Source organism: Microtus oregoni, unplaced genomic scaffold, assembly GCF_018167655.1.
Source record: "Microtus oregoni isolate MIOR12 unplaced genomic scaffold, Mior012 000094F_ref0000399, whole genome shotgun sequence".
NCBI lineage: Eukaryota > Metazoa > Chordata > Mammalia > Rodentia > Cricetidae > Microtus > Microtus oregoni.
The window spans coordinates 1,153,387-1,177,021 of record NW_024544707.1 but is presented as its reverse complement, the minus strand read 5'-3'; the positions used below and the strand labels follow the sequence as shown (position 1 = coordinate 1,177,021).

Below are 23,635 nucleotides of genomic sequence, written 5' to 3'. Positions count from 1 at the left end.
AGTAATGAGTAACAGCATCTACTTTCCTTAGCATTTCCAGTAGTTGTAGTTAATAGAGGTAGCTGAGCTACTGTTCAAACAAGTATTCTTTGTGGATGAGGATTTTTCAAATGTTTAAGTTACTATTAAGCTACACAAGTTTCTATTAATGCAATAAAATATAACAGGAAAAGAAAAATGGATGCAAGAAACTTTTGCATTTGGCACCTTGTCTAGATTGATACCTCAAGTATTCTCTTTTAATAAAGTTAATGCACACATCAGGACACACCACAAAGATTTGCTACATATTTACAAGGCACCAACCCTTTCTCACCTTAAACGTGAATTAAGCAAATCAATGAAAAGCATATCAAGATCCCCCCACCCACCCCAAAACTGCAGTATAAATATATACTTCAGTTCAGTACAGTTCATGAGAGTTTGGCCTGGGAAGAGTAAAATAATCCAGATCGTTCTTACAATATAGAAACTGTAAACATTTAATAGCTGCCTTTAGGATTGGTGTATTGTGCAAAAGTTATTATTACTGGGTATAGGAATCAAAATGGCAAAAACAAACTATATAAAACTCTGTAAGAAGGTGCTATACTTCTGTGATACAAAAGCAAAGAGGGATATCTTATTGAGATAAAAATGTCATGCTACTCTTAAGAAGCAGAATGCTCCTTTAATGTAGTAAATCTGTAGTGTGTCTGTGGTGTGTGTGTGTGTGTGTGTGTGTGTGTGTGTGTGTGCGTGTGTATGTATGTGTGTGTGTGTGCGCTTGTGTGCGCATGTCCACGCATGTGTATGTGCACACATGTATATGTGTGGGCAGAATTTGTTTTCATTTAAGGCCTAATGAGTAAGGCTTGTTTGAACAAATGAAGTGTGGAGATTAAAAGTCTTGAAACAAATGGATACTGGCATAATGGAAAAGCACCAATGTGAAAGGAAGCAGAAGTCCCCACACAACTTGCTTTGTGGATTTTCTGGTAAATTCCCTGCAGTAGAAGGCCATTGATTTTATTCTTAAAAATTACTCTAAATTCATTAACTGTTAATAATTCCATCCCATGAGATGGCTAACCCTGGCTTTTTCTGTCATTTTACGTACTCTGCCTGATCTGGATGTACCAAGATTCAGAGGATCCTCAGTGGACACAAAATTGTCATTATCCGAATCATCATTATACAAAACAGTCCTCCTGCCTTGGTTTCTTGTTTTGATTCGAGGAAGTCTACTGAAAGGTCCTGAAAACATGGTATCAAATTCATCATCGGCAACACGTGCTCGCTTGGCTCTGGAGGCTCCTCTAGATGCACCTCTTCCTCCTCTCCCTCGCCCTCGCCCTCTCCCCCCACCTCCACCTCTCCCTCGCCCCCCTCGCCCCCTGCCACCTCTGCCTCTGCCTCCTCTACTCCATCTACCCCATCTTCCCCATCTGCCTCTTCCTCCTGTGCCTCTCATCTTCCAGTTTCTCTTTCCATTGGCATGTTGTTTTCTGAGTTTTCTTTTAGGTCTGGTTTGTATGAATTTGCTATAGTCATGATCGCCATCTACATAATCTTGGTCTGTTCTGGAAGTAGATTCCGAGTCAGAATCGGAGCCACAGGTGCTTTCTGAACTTAAACTGGAGCCTAGCTCTCCACTCTCGGAGGAGGACAAATGCGCTTTCTCTTTTGTTTCTTTCATCTCCTTTTCTTCTCCTGCCATGCTTTCATCCTCTTCTGATGCACTGAGTAGTTTCCTTTTGGCTCCTGTTCGGGGCTCTCTGCCATCGCCATTTGTAAGAGGCCCATCAGTGGAGTGATCTAAAGTAAAAATGAACGAGTTTTTGAGAAATCAAGCCTTGACATTGTAAGACAGCCATTCAGACTCAAAATCAAAATAATCTACTAAAAATATCTAGGGCCCCAAACTGACTGGACAGAATCAAAGGTGTTGGAATAGATCTTAGATCTATTTGAAGGGACAGATAAAGTTTGGATCCTTATTCCACACTTCTTTTGAAGTAAAAAAAATAGGCTGAGGGATTTTGAGTTTATCTGGGCAGAAATTTTAGCATAAACTTAAGAAGAATTATAAGGAAGCATACAAGTCTCATTTATTCAATTAATAAATCCTTAGCAATTAACTGGTATGAAACAGGTATTAGTAGGAGGTTGGAACTTGCTATCGTACATCATGATTCATATACTACTAAGGACAGTTTGGATGATAACAAAGTGAATAAAAAACTAATACAATTTTAAGTAGAGAAAAATGCTAAACAATGAAAATAAGAGCACAAACATATTTGACTGTGTTTTGGGGTGCTATCTAGTAGATCAATGAGATGTTTCTTAGGATGCAATACTTAAAGAAGGAGTTAATGAAGTGAAATGTGGGGGAAAGTTTTAGCAGTAGAAAAAGAACTAAGAAAATTCAGTCTAGACAGGATGGAGTAGAAAAACGAAATGGTAGGAGATGGTCAGAGAAAGACAACATCTGATTTACATTTAAAAATATTACTGGTGTTCTATAGAGAACAGACTGTAGATGGTGGGTAAGTAGACAGAACTGGAGAAGAGACCCCTGAATCAGTAGTCTAGGTACGGCATAATGAGGGGTCAAGAACTGACATCTAATCTGGTACAACATTTCCACCTAGAAGGCCCACCAGAATAATTGTTTTTCAAAGGTGGAAACAATGGGACCTGCTGAAGGTTTTGATGCCAAATACTAAGAATAAAACAGTGTATCCCCTATGCTTTTAGTCTAAGACATGGGTAATGGGCAGAAATACTGGATGAGTTGGGAAACACTATACAAGACTATACAAGTTTGGGCAGCATGTTGAGAAAAGGCCAAGTTTTCTAGTTTTAGATGCCAGTAGACATCTAAAAAAGACATGAAAAAACGAACAGGGATTAAGAGGATAGCTCAATGGTAATATGCTTAGCATGCACAAAACCCTGGGTTCAGCTCTTGGTATACATTTGCATATGTATGTACATACATAAGCACAGCCAAAATGAAATGAGATATCATGCATGTCTACAAGCTGGATCTCCTAAGATTATGGAGCTAGGGAGGGAGTTCCAGACATTTTCAGTCTATGAAGAGAAATAAAGGGAGAGAAAATGGATGAGGAAAGCAAAGTATGTTATCTTAGCATTTAAAGGTAGAATTGCTAGGCCAAGGCCCTAACTCCCTAAGGAACTTCATTTGGAGACTGGAGTCCTTTACATAGTAAAGAAAGTTAATGAAGGTCACAATTATTATGGAAAAAACAAAGAGATTAGGAAGTTTCTAAGTTTCTCTCATCTTTTTACCCCCCCCCCCCCCACACACACACACATGGTTGGGAGTGAGGCCAGAGACAGAGGAGCACACAAAGGAACAGAAATATAGAGACAGACAAAATGGCCACAAGGAATACAGCATAATGTGGTCTTCTACAAGCCTGAGGAAAAGAAAGTTCTTGTCAGATAATACTCTCCATGCACCTTGATTCCTCAGACTTAGAGGCTCCAGAACTGTGGGAAAATGAAAGTCTGTTGTTTAAGCTCCTCGCTCTGGTATTTTATGGTTATCTAAAGTGACTAAGACACTCAGCTAGAGACTAAGTTGGTGTCACACACACACACACACAACAAAAAAACGAGGAGATAAGCTATTTTAGTAGTATTTACGAATTATAGAGGGGCTGGAGAGATGGTGAAGAGGATTTGCTGTTCTTGCAGAGTTTGGTTTCCATGTGCCCACATGGGCAGCTCAAAACTGCCTATATCTCCAAGTCCAGGGGAATCTGATACTGTCTTCTGGACTCTGTGCACTAACACGTACAAACCCACAACCAGACACAAACATATATACAAAATCACAAATGCAAATTTAAAAAGATAGAATTAACAAGGCTTTACAACTATGTGGATGCAAGAGGAAAATGGAGAGTTGAAAATTACTGAGTAGGCCATGGTGATACGAGCTTCAAACTTCCCTACTCTGGAGTCTAAGTTAGAAAGATAAAGAATTTGAGGTGAGCTTAGACTACCTAGTGAGAGCACACCTTTAAAAATAAGATTTAATGGGATGTACTCGCTCATAATTGGTTTCTAGCCATAAATAAGGGCCACGGAGTCTACAATAGGTGAACCTAAAGAAGCTAAGTAAGAAGGTGAACCCAAGGAAAAACATACAGTTATCCTCTTGGCTAAGGGAAGTAGACCAAATTGCTGGGGAGAAAATTGGGATCTTGGGGGTGAGGTGGGATGGGGGTAAGGGAAGATAGGGAGAGAAAAGGTAGAAGGGAAGGAGGGGGGACTTGGGGAAACAGGAGAATTGGGATAAAGGAAGGGTAGAAAGGGGAGCACGGAACCACAATTCTTAGTTAAGGGAGCCACTTTAGGGTGGGCAAGAGACTTGACCCTAGAGGGGCTCCCAAGTGCCCAAGATGAGGTTCCCAGTTAGTTCCTTGGGCAGCTGAGGATTAGTAACCTGAAATGACCCTATCCTAGAGCAATACTGACGAATATCTTGCATATCATCATAGAACCTTCATCTGGTGATGGATAGAGACAGAGACCCACACAGGAGCACTGGACTGAGCTCCCAAGGTCCCAATGAGGAGCAGAAGGAGGGAGAACATGAGCAAAGAAGTCGGGACCACGAGGCATGCACCCACCCCCTGAGACAGTGGAGCTGATCTACTGGGAGCTCACCAAGGCCAGCTGGACTGTGACCGAAAAAGCATGGGATAAAACCGGACTCTCTGAACATGGCGAACAATGAGGGCTGATGAGACGCCAAGGCTGATGAGATGGCACGGGGTTTTGATCCTACTTAATGTGCTGGCTTTGTGGGAGCCTAGCCAGTTTGGATGTTCACCTTCCTAGATATGGACGGAGGGGGGAGGACCTAGGACTTACCACAGGGCAGGGAACCCGGACTGTGCTGTGGACTGGAGAGGGAGGGGGAGAGGAGTGGGGGGGGAGGGGGAGAAGGGTGGGAGGAGGGGGAGAAGGGTAGGAGGAGGGGGAGGGAAATGGGAGGCTGGGAGGAGGTGGAAACTTGTTTTTTTGTTTATGTTTTTTTTTCTTTTCTCAATAAAAAAAATAAGATTTAAGTTGAGTGAAAAGGATGACTGTGAGACACAAACGTGATGAAAAGGAATGAAACTATTTTTAGGAAGCTCCTAGAAATGAGCCTGGTAGAATGAACAGATGTTTGGGTTGGTACATCTCCATAGGCCCTAGCATCAGGAAGATTAGTTTAAACTGGAAAAGGTGGCACATGCCTTTATTTCCAGCACCCAGGAGGCAGAGGCCGGCAAAACTCTGATTCTGTGGCCAACCTGGTGTACATTGTGAGTTCCAAACCATCTAAGAACTACATAGTACCACCCTGGCCTATAAAAAATATGACGACTGCTTTAGTCAACAGATTTATTAGAGTTCTTTATTTGCAGAAGCCAAAGATCAAGAGAGCTAAAAATAGCAGAAAACTGCCAATAAATCTCAGCACAAGCAAAGTAAAGACAAAGAACTGTATAGGAATATCAGCAGAGTCTAGAAAGCAGTGAAGACAAGCTTAGAGAAGAGGCAGGAAACAGTGTCCAGTGACACTGAGAATAGGAAGTTAGATACTGAGAAAAGGAACACTGCTTGGGCAGTCTGCATTACTGGTGATTGGGGGAGAAGAGCTTTGTGGAGAGTGCCTGGCACACAAACTAGGCTATGAAGGATAAAGGGTCATGGATGAAAGAAGAGGCATGAAATGTAGGCTACTCTGTCTATAAGCTTTCCCACGAAGAATAAATATGAACAAAGCAACAGAATCAGAGAGAAATAGATTTCAAAATGAGAACTATAAAAATAAGTCACAACTGCTTGTCAGTCTTTTATCGCAGATCAACAACAATGTGTTTCAATATTTTTCATATAACCAAGAATGTATTTATAGTCTATTTTAGGTCATCTGGTGATTATAAAACAATGCATAAGAAAAATTAATATCCACTAAAAATGTATATAAAGTTAAAATGAATTCCAAGTAACCTATTTGTAAAACCAAATTAAATATTTTTACAAACTTCAAATAGTTGAACATAGAAGTATCTTTGAGCATGTTCAAGGTGTGTACAGGACCCTTTATAAGAGCTTCTGGATAATAGTAAACTTCAAATACTTATAAAACCAATTCGCTTGGCATACAAGATAGATAAACATACTCATGAATTAAGTCAATGATTTTTGTAAGCACTAAATTTTTCTTCAAATATAAAGTTATTGAAACAGCCTGGAAGAAGGAGTGCTTTTGAAATATTTGAGACCTGTTCACTTCTTATTGACATGGTTTAATACATGAAAAATTCTGAATGTTTCCTGACAGTCTGGTTCTTATGCACTTGGGGAAAGAATTCTTCATTTCGTTTTGTTCTCTTATTCATTTCATTTTACATTCTGTTCAAAAGTAGTTGCCAAACATCTGTTCCAAACTGTGCTTATAAAATCCCTTTGACTTAAATTTGGCTATTATAATTCTTACTCGGTACCAAGACATACTAGCTGTACTGCCCTAACACATCAGCTTTTTAAATGACTCGTCATCCATCATACAAAAATAGAAAACAAGTTACCTCTCCAATATTCAATTTCCTACCTTGTTTAACTGGTAAAACTCTATTACGAAATGATTTGGCTTTTCCTGGGTCATGGCTATTTCCACTTCGGCTATATCCACTGAAACTCGATGGAGAAAATGGCCCATCTCCTTCATCATCAAGTAGATATTGTGAAACACCTTCAGCAGCATCTGAAACTTATGTTTAAAGAGATTATGATGTTAACATAATTTTGTTTTTCAGGAAATTTTAATACAGGCTGCTTTTAAAACTACCTTCACTACTTTACTTCATGATAAAATTAAACATTGCTTTACAACTGGTATCCCACATATATTCCCAGCTTTTTGGAAACTCAGCTAGGAGGACAGTGAGTTTGAAATCTATTTTGGCTACTTAGCAAGACCCTAGAGCCCACCCCCAAAGTAAGTATGAGTATGTGACAACAGGAAAACAAACGATTTATCATCACTAAAAACTTTCAAATACAAAATGTCAAAAAAAAAACCTGAGAAAAAACCTCCATCACATATTAATCTCCAAGTCTTACACTGACAAATATATTGTACACATTCTTGGAGATATTATAGATAATAAAAATCATACAGCTACAGAACTTTCAAAGGGACATTTAATTTAGATTCATACAGTTAGGTGTTAGAGAGAGAAGGCTCAGCATTTAAAAGTATTGGCTGGCTCACCTTCCTAAACCTGAATGGAGGGGGGAGGACCTTGGACTGCCCACAGGGCAGGGAACCCTGACTGCTCTTTGGACTGGAGAGGGAGGGGAAGGGGAGTGGGGGGAGGGGGAGAGAAAAGGGAGGTGGGGAGGAGGCGGAAATTTTTAATTAAAAAAATTAATAAAAAATAATAAATAAATAAATGCTGAGAATAAAATAAATAAATAAATAAATGTGTTGGCTGCTCTTCTATAGGATCCGAGGAAGATTCCCAGCACCCACATGGCAGCTCACAACCATCTGTAATTCCAGTTTCAGGGGATCTGCCACCCTCTTCTGGCCTCTGCGAGTACCAGGAATGTACATGGAGTATAAATGCACAGGTAGGCAAAAGACTCATAAATCCACAATAGATTTTTTTAAAGTGGTTTTGAAAAATCACCTAATCAAAGAAACCAAATCACTTTACCTAATGTCTTACAGGAGTGCCATACAGCTAGCAAGTAAAATAATGATTAAAATGTAATTTTTCTAAATCCAAATCTATTGCTCTTTGTACTATAAACAGTGATACCAACTCTATATCCTTTAATTAGCACCAAAATTATAGAACACAAAACCAAAGATATATTTACCAGGAGAAGAGAAAGGAGAACCAGTCCTGGCATAAGACACTGAGGTATTCTGGTCATTTTTAGGCTGTAACTTCATTTGCTTCTGCTTCCCTTTCGGGCTGTAAATAAATAAATAAATATAGATATACAATTATGAACATTTTTTTCTGTTAGTAATTCAATATGATGAACAATATGACACAAAATTCTGATGGTGACCAAAATGGAAACTACCTAGAACTTCAAGTGAAATACCTAAAGTAGGTGAGCTGACAAAGTGAAGCTTCAATCACATAACAAAATTAAAAAATTAAAAATTTAAAGGCACAGTAAAATCAGCATAATCAATACTTTGGGCTACAAACTCCACCTTTGCACAGAAACAGGACTTCTTTTTTTTTAAATTTATTTATTAAGGATTTCTGCCTCGTCCCCGCAACCGCTTCCCATTTCCCTCCCCCTCCCCCGATCAAGTCCCCCTCCCTCATCTGCTCGAAGAGCAATCAGGGTTCCCTGACCTGTGGGAAGCCCAAGGACTGCCCACCTCTATCCAGGTCTCCTAAGGTGAGCATCCAAACTGCCTAGGCTCCCACAAAGCCAGTACGTGCAGTAGGATCAAAAACCCACTGCAATTGTTCTTGAATTCTCAGTATTCCTCATTGTCCGCTATGTTCAGCTAGTCCGGATTTATCCCATGCTTTTTCTGACCTAGGCCAGCTGGCCTTGGTAAGTTCCCAATAGAACATCCCCATTGTCTTAGTGTGTGGGTGCACCCCTCGTGGTCCTGAGTTCCTTGCTCGTGCTCCGTCTCCTTCTGCTCCTGATTTGGACCTTGAGATTTCTGTCTGGTTGGGAATATACCCAAGAGAGGCCCTATCATACAACAAAAGTATATGCTCAACTATGTTCATGGCAGCATTGTTTGTAATAGCCAGAACCTGGAAACAACCTAGATGCCCTTCAACGGAAGAATGGATGAAGAAAGTATGGAATATATACATATTAGAGTATTACTCAGCAGTAAAAAACAAGGACTTCTTGAATTTTGCATACAAATGGATGGAAATAGAAAACACTATCCTGAGTGAGGTAAGCCAGACCCAAAAAGAGGAACATGGGATATACTCACTCATATTTGGTTTCTAGCCATAAATAAAGGACATTGAGCTTATAATTCATGTTCCTAGAGAAGCTAAATAAGAAGGTGAATCCAAAGACAAACACATAGGCATCCTCATGAATATTAACCTTCATCAGGCAATGAAAGGAGACAGAGACAGAAACAGGACTTCTTGAGTCCCCTGAGACGTGCTAAGTTTACTCGCCAACCTTACGGATGAGCTACCACATACAAAGTGCTTTAATGCCTACTGCTACATCAGTGTAATGTACCTAGGAGCTCTGCTGCTGGACAGTGAGCTGCTGCTGCTTCTCAGGCGTTTCCTGTACCGCGGCCTTCTCCTCTTCTGACTTTGGATTGCTGACTTATATTCAGAGATGATATTTTTAATGTGATTTTCAAATAAGGCAGACAATCTCAGCGTCATGCTATAGATCTGGAAAGGTGGAAAGCACAGCCTTGTTTTAGCAATCACAGAAGAGGATGAACATCATTCCCGATGGAAAACACACACTAGGTATTTGAAATTCTGGAGGAATTAAGATGTCATTTTCATTTATTAAAAGTAATAAAAACTTTAAAAGATAGTATTTAGTGCTGTGAATGACGGGAAAATCCTCATATATTATAAGATAATTTTTACTGAGACAATATCCCAAAAGATAATTTAAAATATGTATCATAAAACATTAAAGATACACCTATCATTTGGTTAATAATTTGACCTCTGGAAATCTGTTGTAAGGAACAATCAGGGGATTATACACACATGATAAAAATGCTAAATGATATTAAAGACTTTAGCTAGTCATTATTCGTGTAAAGTAGGAAATTATTTTTTAAATCACTCAATTTTCTAGTAACAGAATACTAGTAAAAAATGAAATCAACAAAACTCCAATAAACCATTAAATAGTCAGAGAAAAGAATACCATCAAAAACCTCATTTTAAACAGTCATCATACAGATCAGATCATCTCTTAACCCTCATCAGAGAAACTTGCCCCTTACAGCAGATGGCACTTAACGTCGAGACCCACAATTGGTCAGTGTGCAGAAAGCAAAAGTGTAAAGTGCTCAACCCCAATCAGACTTTCATATTTCACCCCAAGGCTCAGGGATCTTCACAGAAGAGAGGGGAGAAAGGCTGTTAAGAGCCAGAAGTGGTGGATGACTTCAAGGAAGCAGGACAGATACACATACGAACCCAGAGAGAATATGAAAGCATGTACAAGTTCTGCATAAGGTCCAGACAGACAAAATCCCAGCTTAGAGGGCAGGAAGGTTGATCATGTAATCCTATCACTAGCTGAGGGGCTATATAGCATGTAATGGTGACCCATTTTAATGAGGTGACATCCCATGGTTGGCTAAGAATAAGAGATTCCAAGACTATCTGGGCAACAAAATTGGTTTGATGAGAAATGAATTAAAAGAAAAAAGTAAGTTCAAAGTTGGGTGGGAAGGGATGGGACGTTTGACAGGGTAATAAGTGATTATGTTCAAAATATATTGCATGAAATGCTCAAATAATTAATAAAAATGATGTTTAAAATCATAATACACATATAACAATGACTTTAAATATGAAATCTAATATTTTATAAGCACCTGAATGTTAAGTTTAGTATAGATAGGACTAGAAGAAAGCACATTAAATATTAACTATAAATAAAAATGTGATAGTTTGATTTTTAAAATATTTTTCCATATTTTTCAAACTTTCTATTACTCTAAAAGTTATGATGAAAGGGAAAAGGAAATGCAAAAAAAATTACAACCTAGAGAAATTGGTGAAAATTTTACTGTATATTAAAGAGTTGAAGCATTTAGACATATGCCTACCATGTAACTAATCTGACAGTAAGACACTAGTGGCTCCAAAAGAGAAATATTACTGTTTCTATTTCTTGTTCTCAAGATATTTTCAGTTTTGATAATATATAAGGAAATGTTTAACATGAATATGAATAAAGTTGTAACTTCCCAAAAGGGATGACTTTGTGATAGTAATGGGAATATCTATATTAAGAGCTAATTAAAACATTTCATATAAACTAATATTGTCAACTACCTTTATATTTTATTTATCAGTTCATTTAATGGAGATTTGAGTATTTAAATTATTAACTTTCCTTTCTTTTTCTTTTCTCTGGCAGATGTAATTATCATTAAAGAATAAAGTAAGATAAGAGAAAGAAAAAGCTGCTTAATTTCAGAATTATTCTAAAAGTATATTTACATATGCCTTCAAAAGAATCCAGAGTGCATAGAAGATACTGAGAATGCAACTTGTTTACAGATCTTGCAAACTGTGGAAGGAAAACTGCCTGAAATACATAACTGCCCATTTAATATTAGTTTCATACCCTTGACTTTTTATTAGAAGTATAAGCTTTGGAGTTGCTGAATATTTGGCGAACATCTTTATAAAATTCCAGAGGACTATCATAATTTCCTGATTCCAAAGTTTCTTTCACAGTGCTGAAGTCCATAGGTGTGTCTATACCATCTTGATAATCCTACAAATGATAATGCGTTACATTTAAATACTCAAATTGCAAAACAATCCTAAATAAAATAGCACTGAGAATTACATTACCCACTGAAGCAAGTTATCTTGACACAAACACCACCTTTATGTCTACCAACTACTTATTCCCGCTCCCAAACCAAATCCTTTTTAGGTTTCTGAAAATAACATGAGTTTAAAGGGTTAAAAAAGAAAAGTCAAAGTCGCTGGCTTGAGCTGCTGACACAGTGCCAAAGTTATCTAATGACAGATGATGGGATTTTCAGGTAGAATTGCAGAGTCCCACTCCACAAACTACCTTCATATTTCCAAGATTCTGAGTTAGGACATTTCACATAAGTTGTCACTAGTTGAGGTCAAAGTTTGTGCCGGCTACCCCTCTTCTCTGTCTATATGCAGTGGAGGCTGGCTTTAAACTCCTGATTCTCCCATCTCAGCCTCTCAAGGACCAGGGTTATAATTCTGCACCATCACATTTGGCTGCCTTTTGGATCTTTAACCAATGTGATTTGTTATTTCATCTCAAGTTTTCAGTCTCACCGATTCAGAACTTAGTTTGATTGCAATTAGAAGAAAGAAAATCCATTTTAACTTAAATCTTTCAAGTCCATTAAGTTTTTCCAAGGGCTATCATATAGAATAATATCTGAAACAGACTTATATTTCCCACTACCCTGTATACCTTTCAGTAAAACACATATGTATTCAGTCACTCATGTTACTTACAATGTTAAGAAGTAAAACCACCACATTTTCATCTACCAAGAAAGAGAAAAGAGCAAAAAAGTAGCAGAGAAAGGGTATTAAAATAGATTTCCTTAAGTTATAAAAACACCAAAAGTATATTCCAAAAGCTTATGCCTTCTAAAGCAGTGATATTTTCATAAGGAATAATGTTGGAACGTGTATAGTAAGACAAGAACTCAAATTCCTCAGCTGACTATTTAGGGAAATCTGTGCGGGAAATATCACTGTGACACAGATATAATAAAGTCCACTGAATGTTCTCTGCTTTGCTGCATGGCTTTCTAGCCATATCTCCAAATAAACAACTATATGATGTCATGAAGAACAATTCTGAACACACGCTGATTCAAAAACCAAAATTAAAAAATTAAAATGACCAAAAATTTAAACAAAGGTATAAAAAGAAACTAAGTTGAATTGAAAGGCAAATTGAGCAAAGTGCACAAAATTTGTGTTTGGCATGAAAAGTTTCAAAGGGAACACCACATAACCAGCCTAAGCCTACCTCAGACTGAGATGGATCTTGACTATCTGGAAGAGCTGATGCTGAGGGTTCTCCTTCTTGCTGTTGGTGAGCCTGTCAGGATAAGGAACACAGGTCATTTTCACATCACCACTCCACAGGATCAAGACTTGCAATGAAGTTGTGATTCAAAGGCTCAAAAATCCACAAACAAAAATAATGTTTTACTTGAAAGATTTCTGTGTTTACCATACTCTGCTTTGAAAAATATAAGCCTCATGTGTCCTCCTCAAACTTCCTACAAACAAATCAAACTTAGTTGATTGCAATATTGTTACTTCTTTTTCATTCCAAAACATACACAATATGTTCCCAAGTGTCTACAGTATATGGAGTTGTCACATATTTATAAAAGAAATCCTAGTCACAGGGCAAAGTAGTGCGTGCCTTTAATCCTAGCAGTGGGGCACACAGTGTCAGTAGTCCCATACCAGCCTGGAGAATACAGTTAGACCCTGTCTTGAAAGTAAAAATAATTCTATAATCTAAACTGTCATAATGTTATCTTGTTGAAAAGTAACGTTGGTATGTGGATAATTATAAGTAGCCATATTGATAACAAATTTACTATAAATTAAACAGGTTTGACATATATTATTACTAAGTCTACAGTGTGTAAAGGTATTATTAGAAGTTAGTTGACTAAAATAAATAAATTAAAGCATGAACTAAATGAAAAGGGCTTTTCATTTGTTTTCTTGTAGACGGCATCTCACTATGCAGTCCTGGCTCGCCTGGATCTCTGTGAAGACCAGGCTGCCCTCAAAAGCCCCATTATCCAGCTGCCTCTGCCTGTGAGGAAAGGCATGTGCCGCCACATCCAGGTGATTCCAGTCTCTTCTAGCAACTATATCAATTCCATCCTAAGTCCATGGCTACTGTTTTAAAGAGTTATAACTAAAAGGAAAATTGTTCAGACATAGATACTAGCTTGGATAATTAACAGAAATCATCCTGTTGGTAATTATTTCAGCAATGGCATGCTTACTGGTTGAGAAGGAGGATCTGCAGGCTGTCGAAATGGCTCTGAGTCTTCACGTTCATAAATGAGGCTCAATAGTTCTTTGCATTGTTTTTTCCAAGCGTCAGGATTACACTTCAAAGACAGTCTTCTGCCTCGACATTTGACCTACAAATCAAAGAGAATTAACCAGAACTATTCCTTGATTTTCTCAGAAAAGCCTGGTATTACCCAAGTCCAGATCTAAGCAGCCATGTTAACACGGCCATCACCCCGATGGCAGTCACTTGTATAAGATGCACCAGCTACTGCTTATATGTCTTACTTAAAAGCGCCATTCTGTCTTGCAAAAAAAAAAAAAAAGCAAATGCCAACAATTCTAGTATTCTGTATTTCCTTTCAAGAAAATCTAAACTGCAAATAAAGTACAGACAAGTAAATGTCTCCCTACTCCCCTTGACTTAAAGTGTCGACCTGTGGCCAGTACTTGGGAGCCTGAACTGTCTCTTGAATTGTAAAGACTGTTTATTTAAACAGTATAAACAACATTACTGTGCAGATGGCCTGCTTTTCTTGTAGGAATCTGGGATGAAGATATGTCTTAGTCAGAAGGTGCCTACATACCCCAGTCACTAGTAAAATTTTTGGTAACTGAGTCACTAATCACATACATATTTCCGTTTTTATTGCTGTGAGAAGACTGCTGTATAGTCCCTCATAGGAGAAAGAAAACCTATGGGAACTGATATGGTTCCACCCAGCCCTTGCTGTTTTTTTCTTGCGTTTGGTCTGTATGTCGCGGCCTGCTGCTGTAATGAATCTAAATCATGTGTAAGCTATGTATTTGCTTCCAAGAGTCTCAGCTACTCTCAAAAAATTGGGATAAGGACTTCCCACAGGACAGGGAACCCTGATTGCTTTTCGGGCTGAGGGGGGGGGACTTAATTAGGGGAGGGGGAGGGAAATGGGAGGCGGTGGCTGGGAAGAGACAGAAATCTTTAATAAATAAATAAATTAAAAAAAAAAGAATTGGGATCTCTTGACTCAGGAAACCTGGAAATGTTTGATCTCAGAAAGTTACTCATTTCCTCACCCTTCTTCCAGATGAAGTTCCAGGACCATCTGAATCTAAATCGACCATTTCTGTATCCTAAAAGAAAAAAGGAAAGTGAGACGCGCTAAGTCACATTAGAAGGGGTACAGATTAAAATGCATATTCACAAGTAAATAGCAAAGATAACGACAGTTAACTTTCGTTCATTGAGGCGGGCAGCAGAGCAAATGTAGGAGGGAGAGTCACTTCAAACTGTGATAATACATTGTGTATAGGTTAGAAAATATACCGGGAGGAAAATAAAAAGGCTTTCTCTTTAAGTTAGAATAAGAAATAAGGGAAAAGGTGAACTTTGTAGTCAAATAAGTATGAGTATGAAAAAATCTTATTCTATATGACTGAGTCATCTGATATACCATAATCATGACTTATTCCCAATTAAACATTGCTAGTTCAATAATTAGGACATTTTCCCAAGGGAAATATAAATTTGTCCTAATTCAGTTAAGTATGTCTCAGAGTGATAAGTTTATCAATACAAAGTCCAGACCTAGGCACCACTGGTGAAGGGCACAACAACTCCATAATGCATAGGAGAAATGAGATCAGGCCTTATTGATATTCCTTCGCAATAAAATCAAGTTCTTAAAACTTTACATTTCATTTCTATTCTAAGCAAAACAGTGTGAGTTTGTGGAGAAAGTCTTATTACATCAAAATCCTAAATTGAAATATATTAATGTTAAGGGTTAGGAAAAATATAAGAAAAAAATGAATAATTTTGCTTGATTTTTTTAATTGGTTAGTATCTAACTGCTGTATCACATTTTCCATATTACTTGACTAAATAGCATTTAGGTATATTAAAATACATTATTTGATAGTCACATAAACTTATACCAGGAAAGTGTCACTTGAAATTACCATCTAAAGACTAAAGATGCAAACAAAATGTTGTGGGATAATCTTTTTTGTTTGTATACTGTAAAGATGTGCCTAAGGCTCCTTCTGATTGGTTTAATAAAGAGCTGGATGGCCAATAGCTAGGCGGGAGAGAATAGGCGGGACTTCTGGGCAGAGAGAGAAACTCAGCATTAGAAACAGGTTAAGTTATAAGAGCTAGTTAGGAACTAGTCTAAAATTAACATCAACTAAACAGGTTTTTTTCTTTTTAATTTGTCAAGACAGGGTTTCTTTCTCTGTGTAGCCCTGGCTGTCCTGGAACTCACTCTATATATCAGGCTGGCCTTGGACCTCAGAGATCCATTTGCCTCTGCCTCCTAAGTGCTGGATCATAGGTGTGCACTACTGCTGCCTAGTTCGAACTAAACATTCCTTTAAAATACTGACTGCAAAGAAGAAGACAAAAAACACACAAGAAACTAACAAAATACAATAAAATGATGAGTGTTTTGTCTTATTTTTCTCAGGGCTAGAATTCAGTTGTTCATTATATGAATACACCAGGCTTCAAGGGAGGACCAGTTGCCTGTCTCTGACAACACCTTCTATATAGCACATCATTCCATTTTTCAAACACACCATTGGAATACAGGTCAACAGAGCGGGGCAGAGTTGGCACACGCCTTTAATACTAGTACTCGGGAGGCAGAGGCAGGTGGATCTCTGTGAGTTCGAGGCCAGCCTGGTCTACAAGAGCTAATTCTAGGATAGCTCTAAAGCTACAGAGAAACCCTGTGTCCCCCTCCCCAAAAAAGAAGTTAATAGAAAAGATTCAGATCTTCAGCTACCCTCCTAAAATGTTCGCCATTCATAACCAATTATAATATACATTAACACTTACTGCGCCCCAAAGCAGAAAAGAAATTCGGTCATAATCATCAAGCTGTGATCCTTACCTCCTCTGCATCACTGCTGTTTAGTTCTTCTGCTTTAACTTTATTATAAGTATCCAAAATATCAGTACAGCTTTGATCCCTAAGAAACAAGATAAGTAAGGCAAAATACATTCCAATGCTTAAAAACAGTAGAATTTAGTCTCTGTAGGAGATAACACTACTTCTTACCCAATAAATCGAAGTAAGACATCAGTCACAATCTTCGCCGCTTTAACTATAGGACTATCTGGCTCATTGAAAGTCCTAGCATTATGCTCAATATAGCATACCTCCCACATTAATGCTGATATTCTCCTACGAAATTAAAAAAATTCCTGTTATTTTTGGCCTTATATATTTGAATTACATGCCTAGAATATGCATTGTTAGACTATTAGGCACTTTATCATGGTATTATCATGGTATGTCAAAGGTATTTCGATACATGTATGTGACACATATATAGTGTGTGACGTACGGATGATTAGTACGTTAGCACGGACCAGTGGATAACCGAACATCCTGAGCCTGACACTCAGGATCCCACAGTAGAAGGAGAAAACCAACTCCTGAAAGTTGTCCTTTGACCTATGTATGTGTGCAGTGCTACAGGCATGACCCCACCCACCCACCCACCCACACACACATAAAAATAAACAAAAACTAACCAAAAAGTACATTTGATAAATCAAATACTGTGTTTAGTTTAAGAAAAAAAAACAAAGGAGAAAGGAAAGGAAAGGAAAGGAAAGGGGAGAGGAAAGGGGAGAGGAAAGGGGAGAGGAAAGGGGAGAGGAAAGGGAGGGAGGGAGAGAGGGAGGGAGAGAGGAAGGGAAGGGAAGGGAAGGGAGGGAGGGAGGGAGGGAAGGGAGGGAGGGAGGGAGGGAGGGAGGAGAAACTATAGTATGGAAAATAACACATTTTCATATAGTTATATTTGACATATAAGATCAAATGAAATAATGGGTATTTTATAAAATATACCCATTTCTCAAGTACCAGCGGCAGACTAACTAGCTCTCAGAATACTTCAATTAGTATAAAGTTGGCATGGCTGAACAAAGCACCAAGAACTGACCTCTAAAACCCTTTTATAATAATTTCTCTCATAAGATAAACAACAAATAGCTTGGTCTATTTATACATCTAGCAATTAAATTTAGCCATTGTTTAATTCCCCAAGGAGAATTTTAAATATACTGCATTATCTCTGTAGCATCTTGATCATGATGCATTGGATTACTACTTAATCTACCTTTAGTGAACAAAATTTATGGTTGTTTGTGTTTCACACAATTGTGCTACTTATATTTTCCACTCTGCCTTTTTTCCAATATCCTATTTATCTGAAAGAGTAATAAAATGTAAGGAAATTTGGAGCATGTTTTTGGATAACTATATCAGACATCCAAAAACGGATCTTAACAAAGCGCAAGAAACATAAAACTACAACTTCTGTAATAAATTATAAAACAAAACAAACCTGTAAAAGCGATTTTCAAGTCTTTGTCTGATGGTATTGAGGTCGGTTGGATAAGCAACTACAGTACAATACAAGGGGTAGGCACTGAGATCCACTGGAACAGCAAAAGGGCTGGCAAAATCTACAAAAGCCACCAAAAATTAAAAAAAAACAGCCATTAAAGAGACTAACATTTCTTGTTAGTGAATATTCACATATAAATAAGAAGGAGGGACAATATACCTAATTTTTAAGACAATAATGTATCAGTTATATAAATTAATGTCACCTTTTATTTGGACATAGTATCTTTGAATCATGCATGACATTTTGGTGCAAATTAGATAAAATGAAACAAAATTAAATGAGGAATGTGCCAAATTTCAGGTTCTTTTGTCTTTCCTAAAAAAAGTTTCTCCTCACCCACTGTCTTTACCAAGGAACCCCTCCAAGTCAGGCTGAGGAAACAGCTAGAGAGCCATAATGACTCAAGAAAGAAACAGAGACTTATGCTTGCCTTCACTATTATCCCCCAGAGCAATGGAAAAGTTGATTAGTAATTACTTTAGGCAAACATATAAAATATTAGCATTAAACTAAAATCATTCTGCCTGTTGAAACATGTCAAGTATGCTTTGATAAACGTTCTGAACAAATTCTGCTCGCTTTGCAAGTTCCTCATTCTTTTCCTAGTATTTTTGTACATTCACCATACCCAGGGAAAGAAGGTGGTTGATGCCCTGAATGACTCGTTCACATTCCTCATCTCTGGAATGAGCTCCCCACTCTCCTTCCTGGGGTTTGTACAGCAAAGCAGTCAGTTCTTCCTGGGACACAGGAACACCAGCACCAACTTCATCTGGAAAAGCAGCTAGACACAAAATTAAAAAAAAAATCAAAAACAATTATTTTCCAACATCAGACTGCTATCCTTTTGCTTTTACAAGAATTAGAATTAATTTTGAAAGGTGTATTTACTTCCTTCCGGAATTGGCTCCATATCCCAGGGGCTCATCTTTTCTCTTTCATTATTGTCCCAGCTATCAAGAAAAGAAGAAGATGCAAATCAGATTCCCAAGCATTTCTTTTCATGTGGTAACATAATTTGCATGATTTGAGGGTGAAATTTAGAAAAAAAGCAGTGTAATATTCATGAAGTATAACTCTGCTCATGTAAAGATAGTAATAAACCACTGATGGAGAAAACATGCCGCACCAATATAAAGTTAAGGCAGAAGTGCACTCTTTAATAGTTTTATTTCTTTGCTGGTGGTGCAATCAAGAATCTATCTAAAATTAATCCATAGGAAAGAATACAACGATCTATTTGGAAAACAAAGTTTAGGTGAAAAAAGTTGATATAATAGAGCACTTAGGATTTACCAGAGTCACAAATGAGCTGTACTTACTGAATACTGTAACACTGGAAAGAGCTATCAGGATATTCTTGCTGGAAAGGCTGCTGGCTTTCCACAGTTCCAAACCACCAGGCATCATCTATTATACTGCGGAACCTATCACCTATAATGAATTTCAGACATTTAAATCAGAATAAGCTCTGTTCCCACTCAAATTCTTACATAGTTTTGAATTCAGAAGTAGCTTGTATTTATCATTATCATACACAACTATGGCAAATTTAATAAATCTGGCATAGTAAGAGATTGTAAGTTGTATACTATAATAAAACAATAATTAAAATGTAATATTACAATGTAATAAAAGTTCGCAATATGGCTTCTCTTACAGTATTCTATCGTATTATATTCACCCTTTCTTTTTGTGACTATGTGAGCTGGTGCAGTGCGGTGAACAGTGTAGGCATTGGCACATATTAGGCTCCTACATAATAGGTCCTTGAATTTAAGCACGCTAGTACCCAGAGCATTGGAAGACACAGCTGAGAATAAAAGATCAGCACGTTTGCTGGAAAACCTGACATCCCAGGTAAGAAGGGATGTGATTGTGTGAGGATCCATTAAAGTATTCACAACGAGGAACTCGAAAATTATGAGTTACTCTATTTGATATTTTCCATTTTATATGTTCAAACTCCAACTGGACATAGGCAAGTAAGACCATATAACATGAAATGAGGTACAAGGGTGAATTGGTTGTAAATAGTACACAATGTGAATAAAGTTACTTAACATTATGTTTCATTTTTTTTGTATGCCTTATAAATTTTACTTCTTGGTTCAGTTCAAACTTTGAGCTAATTTCCTGTGGTTAAATCAGGGTTAACGCTGTACTTCAAGGTTAGGAATTAGAAGAGACAATTTCTCCTTACCAATCTGCCAGTTCCTTTCTTTGGCTTCATTATAAAACTGATATAACACAAGGAAATCAATGACATCTGGCATGTCATGATACCTACACAGAAAACAAAGCACAGTGCTATCTAATACTGTAGTATAATCGTAGTTATCACTTGCTCCACTTCCAAGGATACAATTTGACATAGAGATCATTAAGCAAAATTTTGTAAACTCCACGGGCTCTAGAAATGCTTTTATTTAAATAATATAAAGATCAATAAAGACTTTAAAAGTTTAATATAAAGATCTTCATCAAAATTTAAAAAAATGGATCACTAGGTGTGGTGGCCACACCCCATTGACCTTGGCACTTAGGAAGCCGAGGCTGGTGGATCTCTTTCAAGGCTAGCCAGGGTTACAAAGTGAGATCCTGCCACAAAAATATGGATTGATATTTTATGCAGTCCCATCAATTTTAAATTTAAATCCCACAAATAGTCATTTGCTTATTATATGTATTATTATTATTAAAAATAACACTAAGCACCATGTTTCAAGCATACTGTATAAACAGCAGTCTGCTTTTTATAAAGGCATGGTGGCACATGCCTTTAATCCCAGCACTCGGGAGGCAGAGGCAGGCGGATCTCTGTGAGTTCGAGACCAGCCTGTTCTACAAGAGCTAGTTCCAGGACAAGAACCAAAAAGCTACGAAGAAACCCTGTCTCGAAAATCCAAAAGCAAACAAACAAAAAAAACCCCGCAGTCTTTGATTCTTTATAGCTCTCAGGAAAGAAGCAGCATTTAAGCAAGTCTATTTTCTAAAAGCAGATTAAGTAACTAGCTTTGTGCATGGATTAGTTTACCCCTTCCTGACACACATTATACAGAGCAACAGAGCAAACACTAAACAGACCCTTATAATTCTAAAGCACGGAGAAGTGCTGCAGCATTTCCCTCTCCCATTGTATTTGAGCTCTGAATTGAATATTAAACACATTAGTAACAATGGGCATTAAAATTCATATGAACAAACAAAAAATCAGAAATAAGTTACTTACTTAATAGAAAAAGACTCTCCAGTCATTTTGCCTGAAATTGGGTCCAAAAATGCAAGTTTCAAGCAGCACAGAGTAGGTGGTCCAACCTCATATTTGATTCCTACAATCTTAACAAATTCTTGCTCCTATTCATGGAAACATCAAAACATTATTTTTCTATACATGACTACCTTTTATTAATGTATTTCATTATTATCTGAATAACTTAAGAATTATCTGAATATAAAGAGTTATTAAATGTCTAAAATAGCAACAATAACAATAATAAACTTTTATTTTTCATTTAAAGATGTTTACTTCTAATTTTCATTTGTAATTATATTTTAATTATACCACTTCCCCACTTCTTCTCCCTCCCTATCCCCTCCAAGTCTCTCCCACTCTCAAATTGCTGCTGTTTTCTTGATTAATGTTAAATATATTCAAGTATATTTATGTATATATATGCATATATACACACAAATACAAAACTATAACTTGTTGAATAAAAAAAAACAAGTGAATATTCATCAAGTGATAGCAACTACATTAAGGTAAAGGTAGTCTCTTGAACCCTAATATTTAAGGTTAAGGTCAGGGAGATGATTTAGTGGGTAAGACTGCTTGCTGTGCAAGTCTGACAACTTCTGCTAATCCCCAGAAATAATAGTGTGCGTGGAATCCAACTTTCAAAAGCGGTCCTGTAATGTCCACGTGTGTACCATAGCAGATGAATACCTGCATGCATACGCGTGCGCGCGCACACACACACACACACACACACACACACACGAAACCCCATACAAATAAAAACAAAAACAAATGAGTGGTAGTGGTGCACACCTTTAATCCCAGAACTCAGGAGGCAGAGGCACGCTGATCTCTGAGTTTATGGCCAGCCTGGTCTACAGCGCAAGTTTTTGGACAGCCAGGGCTACACAGACAAACCCTGTCTTGACCAAAACAAAACCAAAAAGGATGCTCAACAGGTTGACACAAGGCTGTAAATAAGCCTAACTAGCAAAGTCTGTAAGTTCTGGAAAGCAAACTTCTGACATTTTTAGGATATGCAATCTCACAGTAAATCCCCTGTTCCTCTGGCTCTTAGACTCTTTCCACCCTCCTCTTTCTCAACAATTCTGGAGCCTTGGTGCAAGAATTGTGTTACAGATATATCAGGTTCTACAACATTGCATTTTAGACAACAGACATGCTAACTTGGAAAGGGGAAAGCTCAACAGGCCTCAACCCTGGGGGAAAAAAAAACTATGGGCAATTAAGAGTTACAGAAACAGTAGTCTCTTCCAGGGAAGAACTCACCAACTATGTATACACAAACTACCTCTAATTCCAAATGGTCTGCCCTAAAATATGCACATAAGTAACATACAAATTAAATAGTTTGTGTGTGTGTGTGTGCGTGTGTGTGTGTGTATAGTCACAGAAACTATTCAAAAATGGATCATGAATTCAAAAGAGAGCAAGGGCTACACAGCAGAGTTTGACAAGAAGAGAAGGGAAAATGATGTAATTAATTTATAATCTCAAAAATAAAAATTATTAAAATAAAACAAACTTCTAAGGGAACTGTGATACTGTCAAGTTAAAAAAAACACCCCCCAAACACCCACCCTATTATCAAAGTTAATAAATAATCATACAGATTTATATGTACATGTGTTTGAGATGACAGATTTTTTAGATAGTGTTGCATCACAATCTTACAGTTGATTACTCTTTCTGGATCCAGTAACTTGATTAAAGTTATAGAACAGCATATAGAAGATCTAGGGCTGAAATTCAAGTCTTACTCCAAAGCCCATGCTCTTATATCTGATACATACTACCCCTGAATAATTTTCTACACCACAGTGCTGTGATTAGAAATAAGACATTATATTTATCCATTCCCTTGGTTCGAGAAGAGTACTCAGTTCTCATTTGATTCTAAGTAGATGAGCAGGCAATAGAGATGATCATATGAAGATGACTGGATAAGATATTTTAACACCTTAAAAGATTATTTGATCTGAAAATATTTAAATATCTGAATTTTTCTCCTTTATTTTCAAGATAAGGCAAACATCAACTCTTCATTTTCCATAAAAAATTATAGTAAAACTGCTTTTTATTTTTCTCTAAGTCAGGAAAAAAACAGAAATAAAACTCAAAAAGGGATACTTATGACTGACTATACATATTTCATATTAACTGA

The 23,635-nt window shown here is 37.4% G+C and overlaps 1 protein-coding gene across 1 annotated transcript in view; it reads right to left on the bottom strand.

Annotated features, from left to right (window-relative positions):
* Positions 1-911: 911 nt before the first annotated feature.
* The window catches only part of Brwd3 (bromodomain and WD repeat domain containing 3), a 41,047-nt gene continuing 18,323 nt past the window's right edge, over positions 912-23,635 (bottom strand). Inside the window, exons 10-25 of the mRNA XM_041644319.1 lie at positions 21,442-21,566; positions 20,413-20,495; positions 19,532-19,643; positions 19,101-19,162; positions 18,838-18,993; positions 18,144-18,264; positions 16,850-16,975; positions 16,682-16,760; positions 14,862-14,918; positions 13,796-13,936; positions 12,790-12,861; positions 11,374-11,526; positions 9,277-9,440; positions 7,906-8,003; positions 6,629-6,787; positions 912-1,797 (exon numbers count right to left, since the gene is read on the bottom strand). Of these exons, the coding sequence (XP_041500253.1) occupies positions 1,043-1,797; positions 6,629-6,787; positions 7,906-8,003; positions 9,277-9,440; positions 11,374-11,526; positions 12,790-12,861; positions 13,796-13,936; positions 14,862-14,918; positions 16,682-16,760; positions 16,850-16,975; positions 18,144-18,264; positions 18,838-18,993; positions 19,101-19,162; positions 19,532-19,643; positions 20,413-20,495; positions 21,442-21,566 (2,463 nt within the window). The 3' untranslated portion in view covers positions 912-1,042. The remainder of the gene's footprint in view (positions 1,798-6,628; positions 6,788-7,905; positions 8,004-9,276; positions 9,441-11,373; positions 11,527-12,789; positions 12,862-13,795; positions 13,937-14,861; positions 14,919-16,681; positions 16,761-16,849; positions 16,976-18,143; positions 18,265-18,837; positions 18,994-19,100; positions 19,163-19,531; positions 19,644-20,412; positions 20,496-21,441; positions 21,567-23,635) is intronic.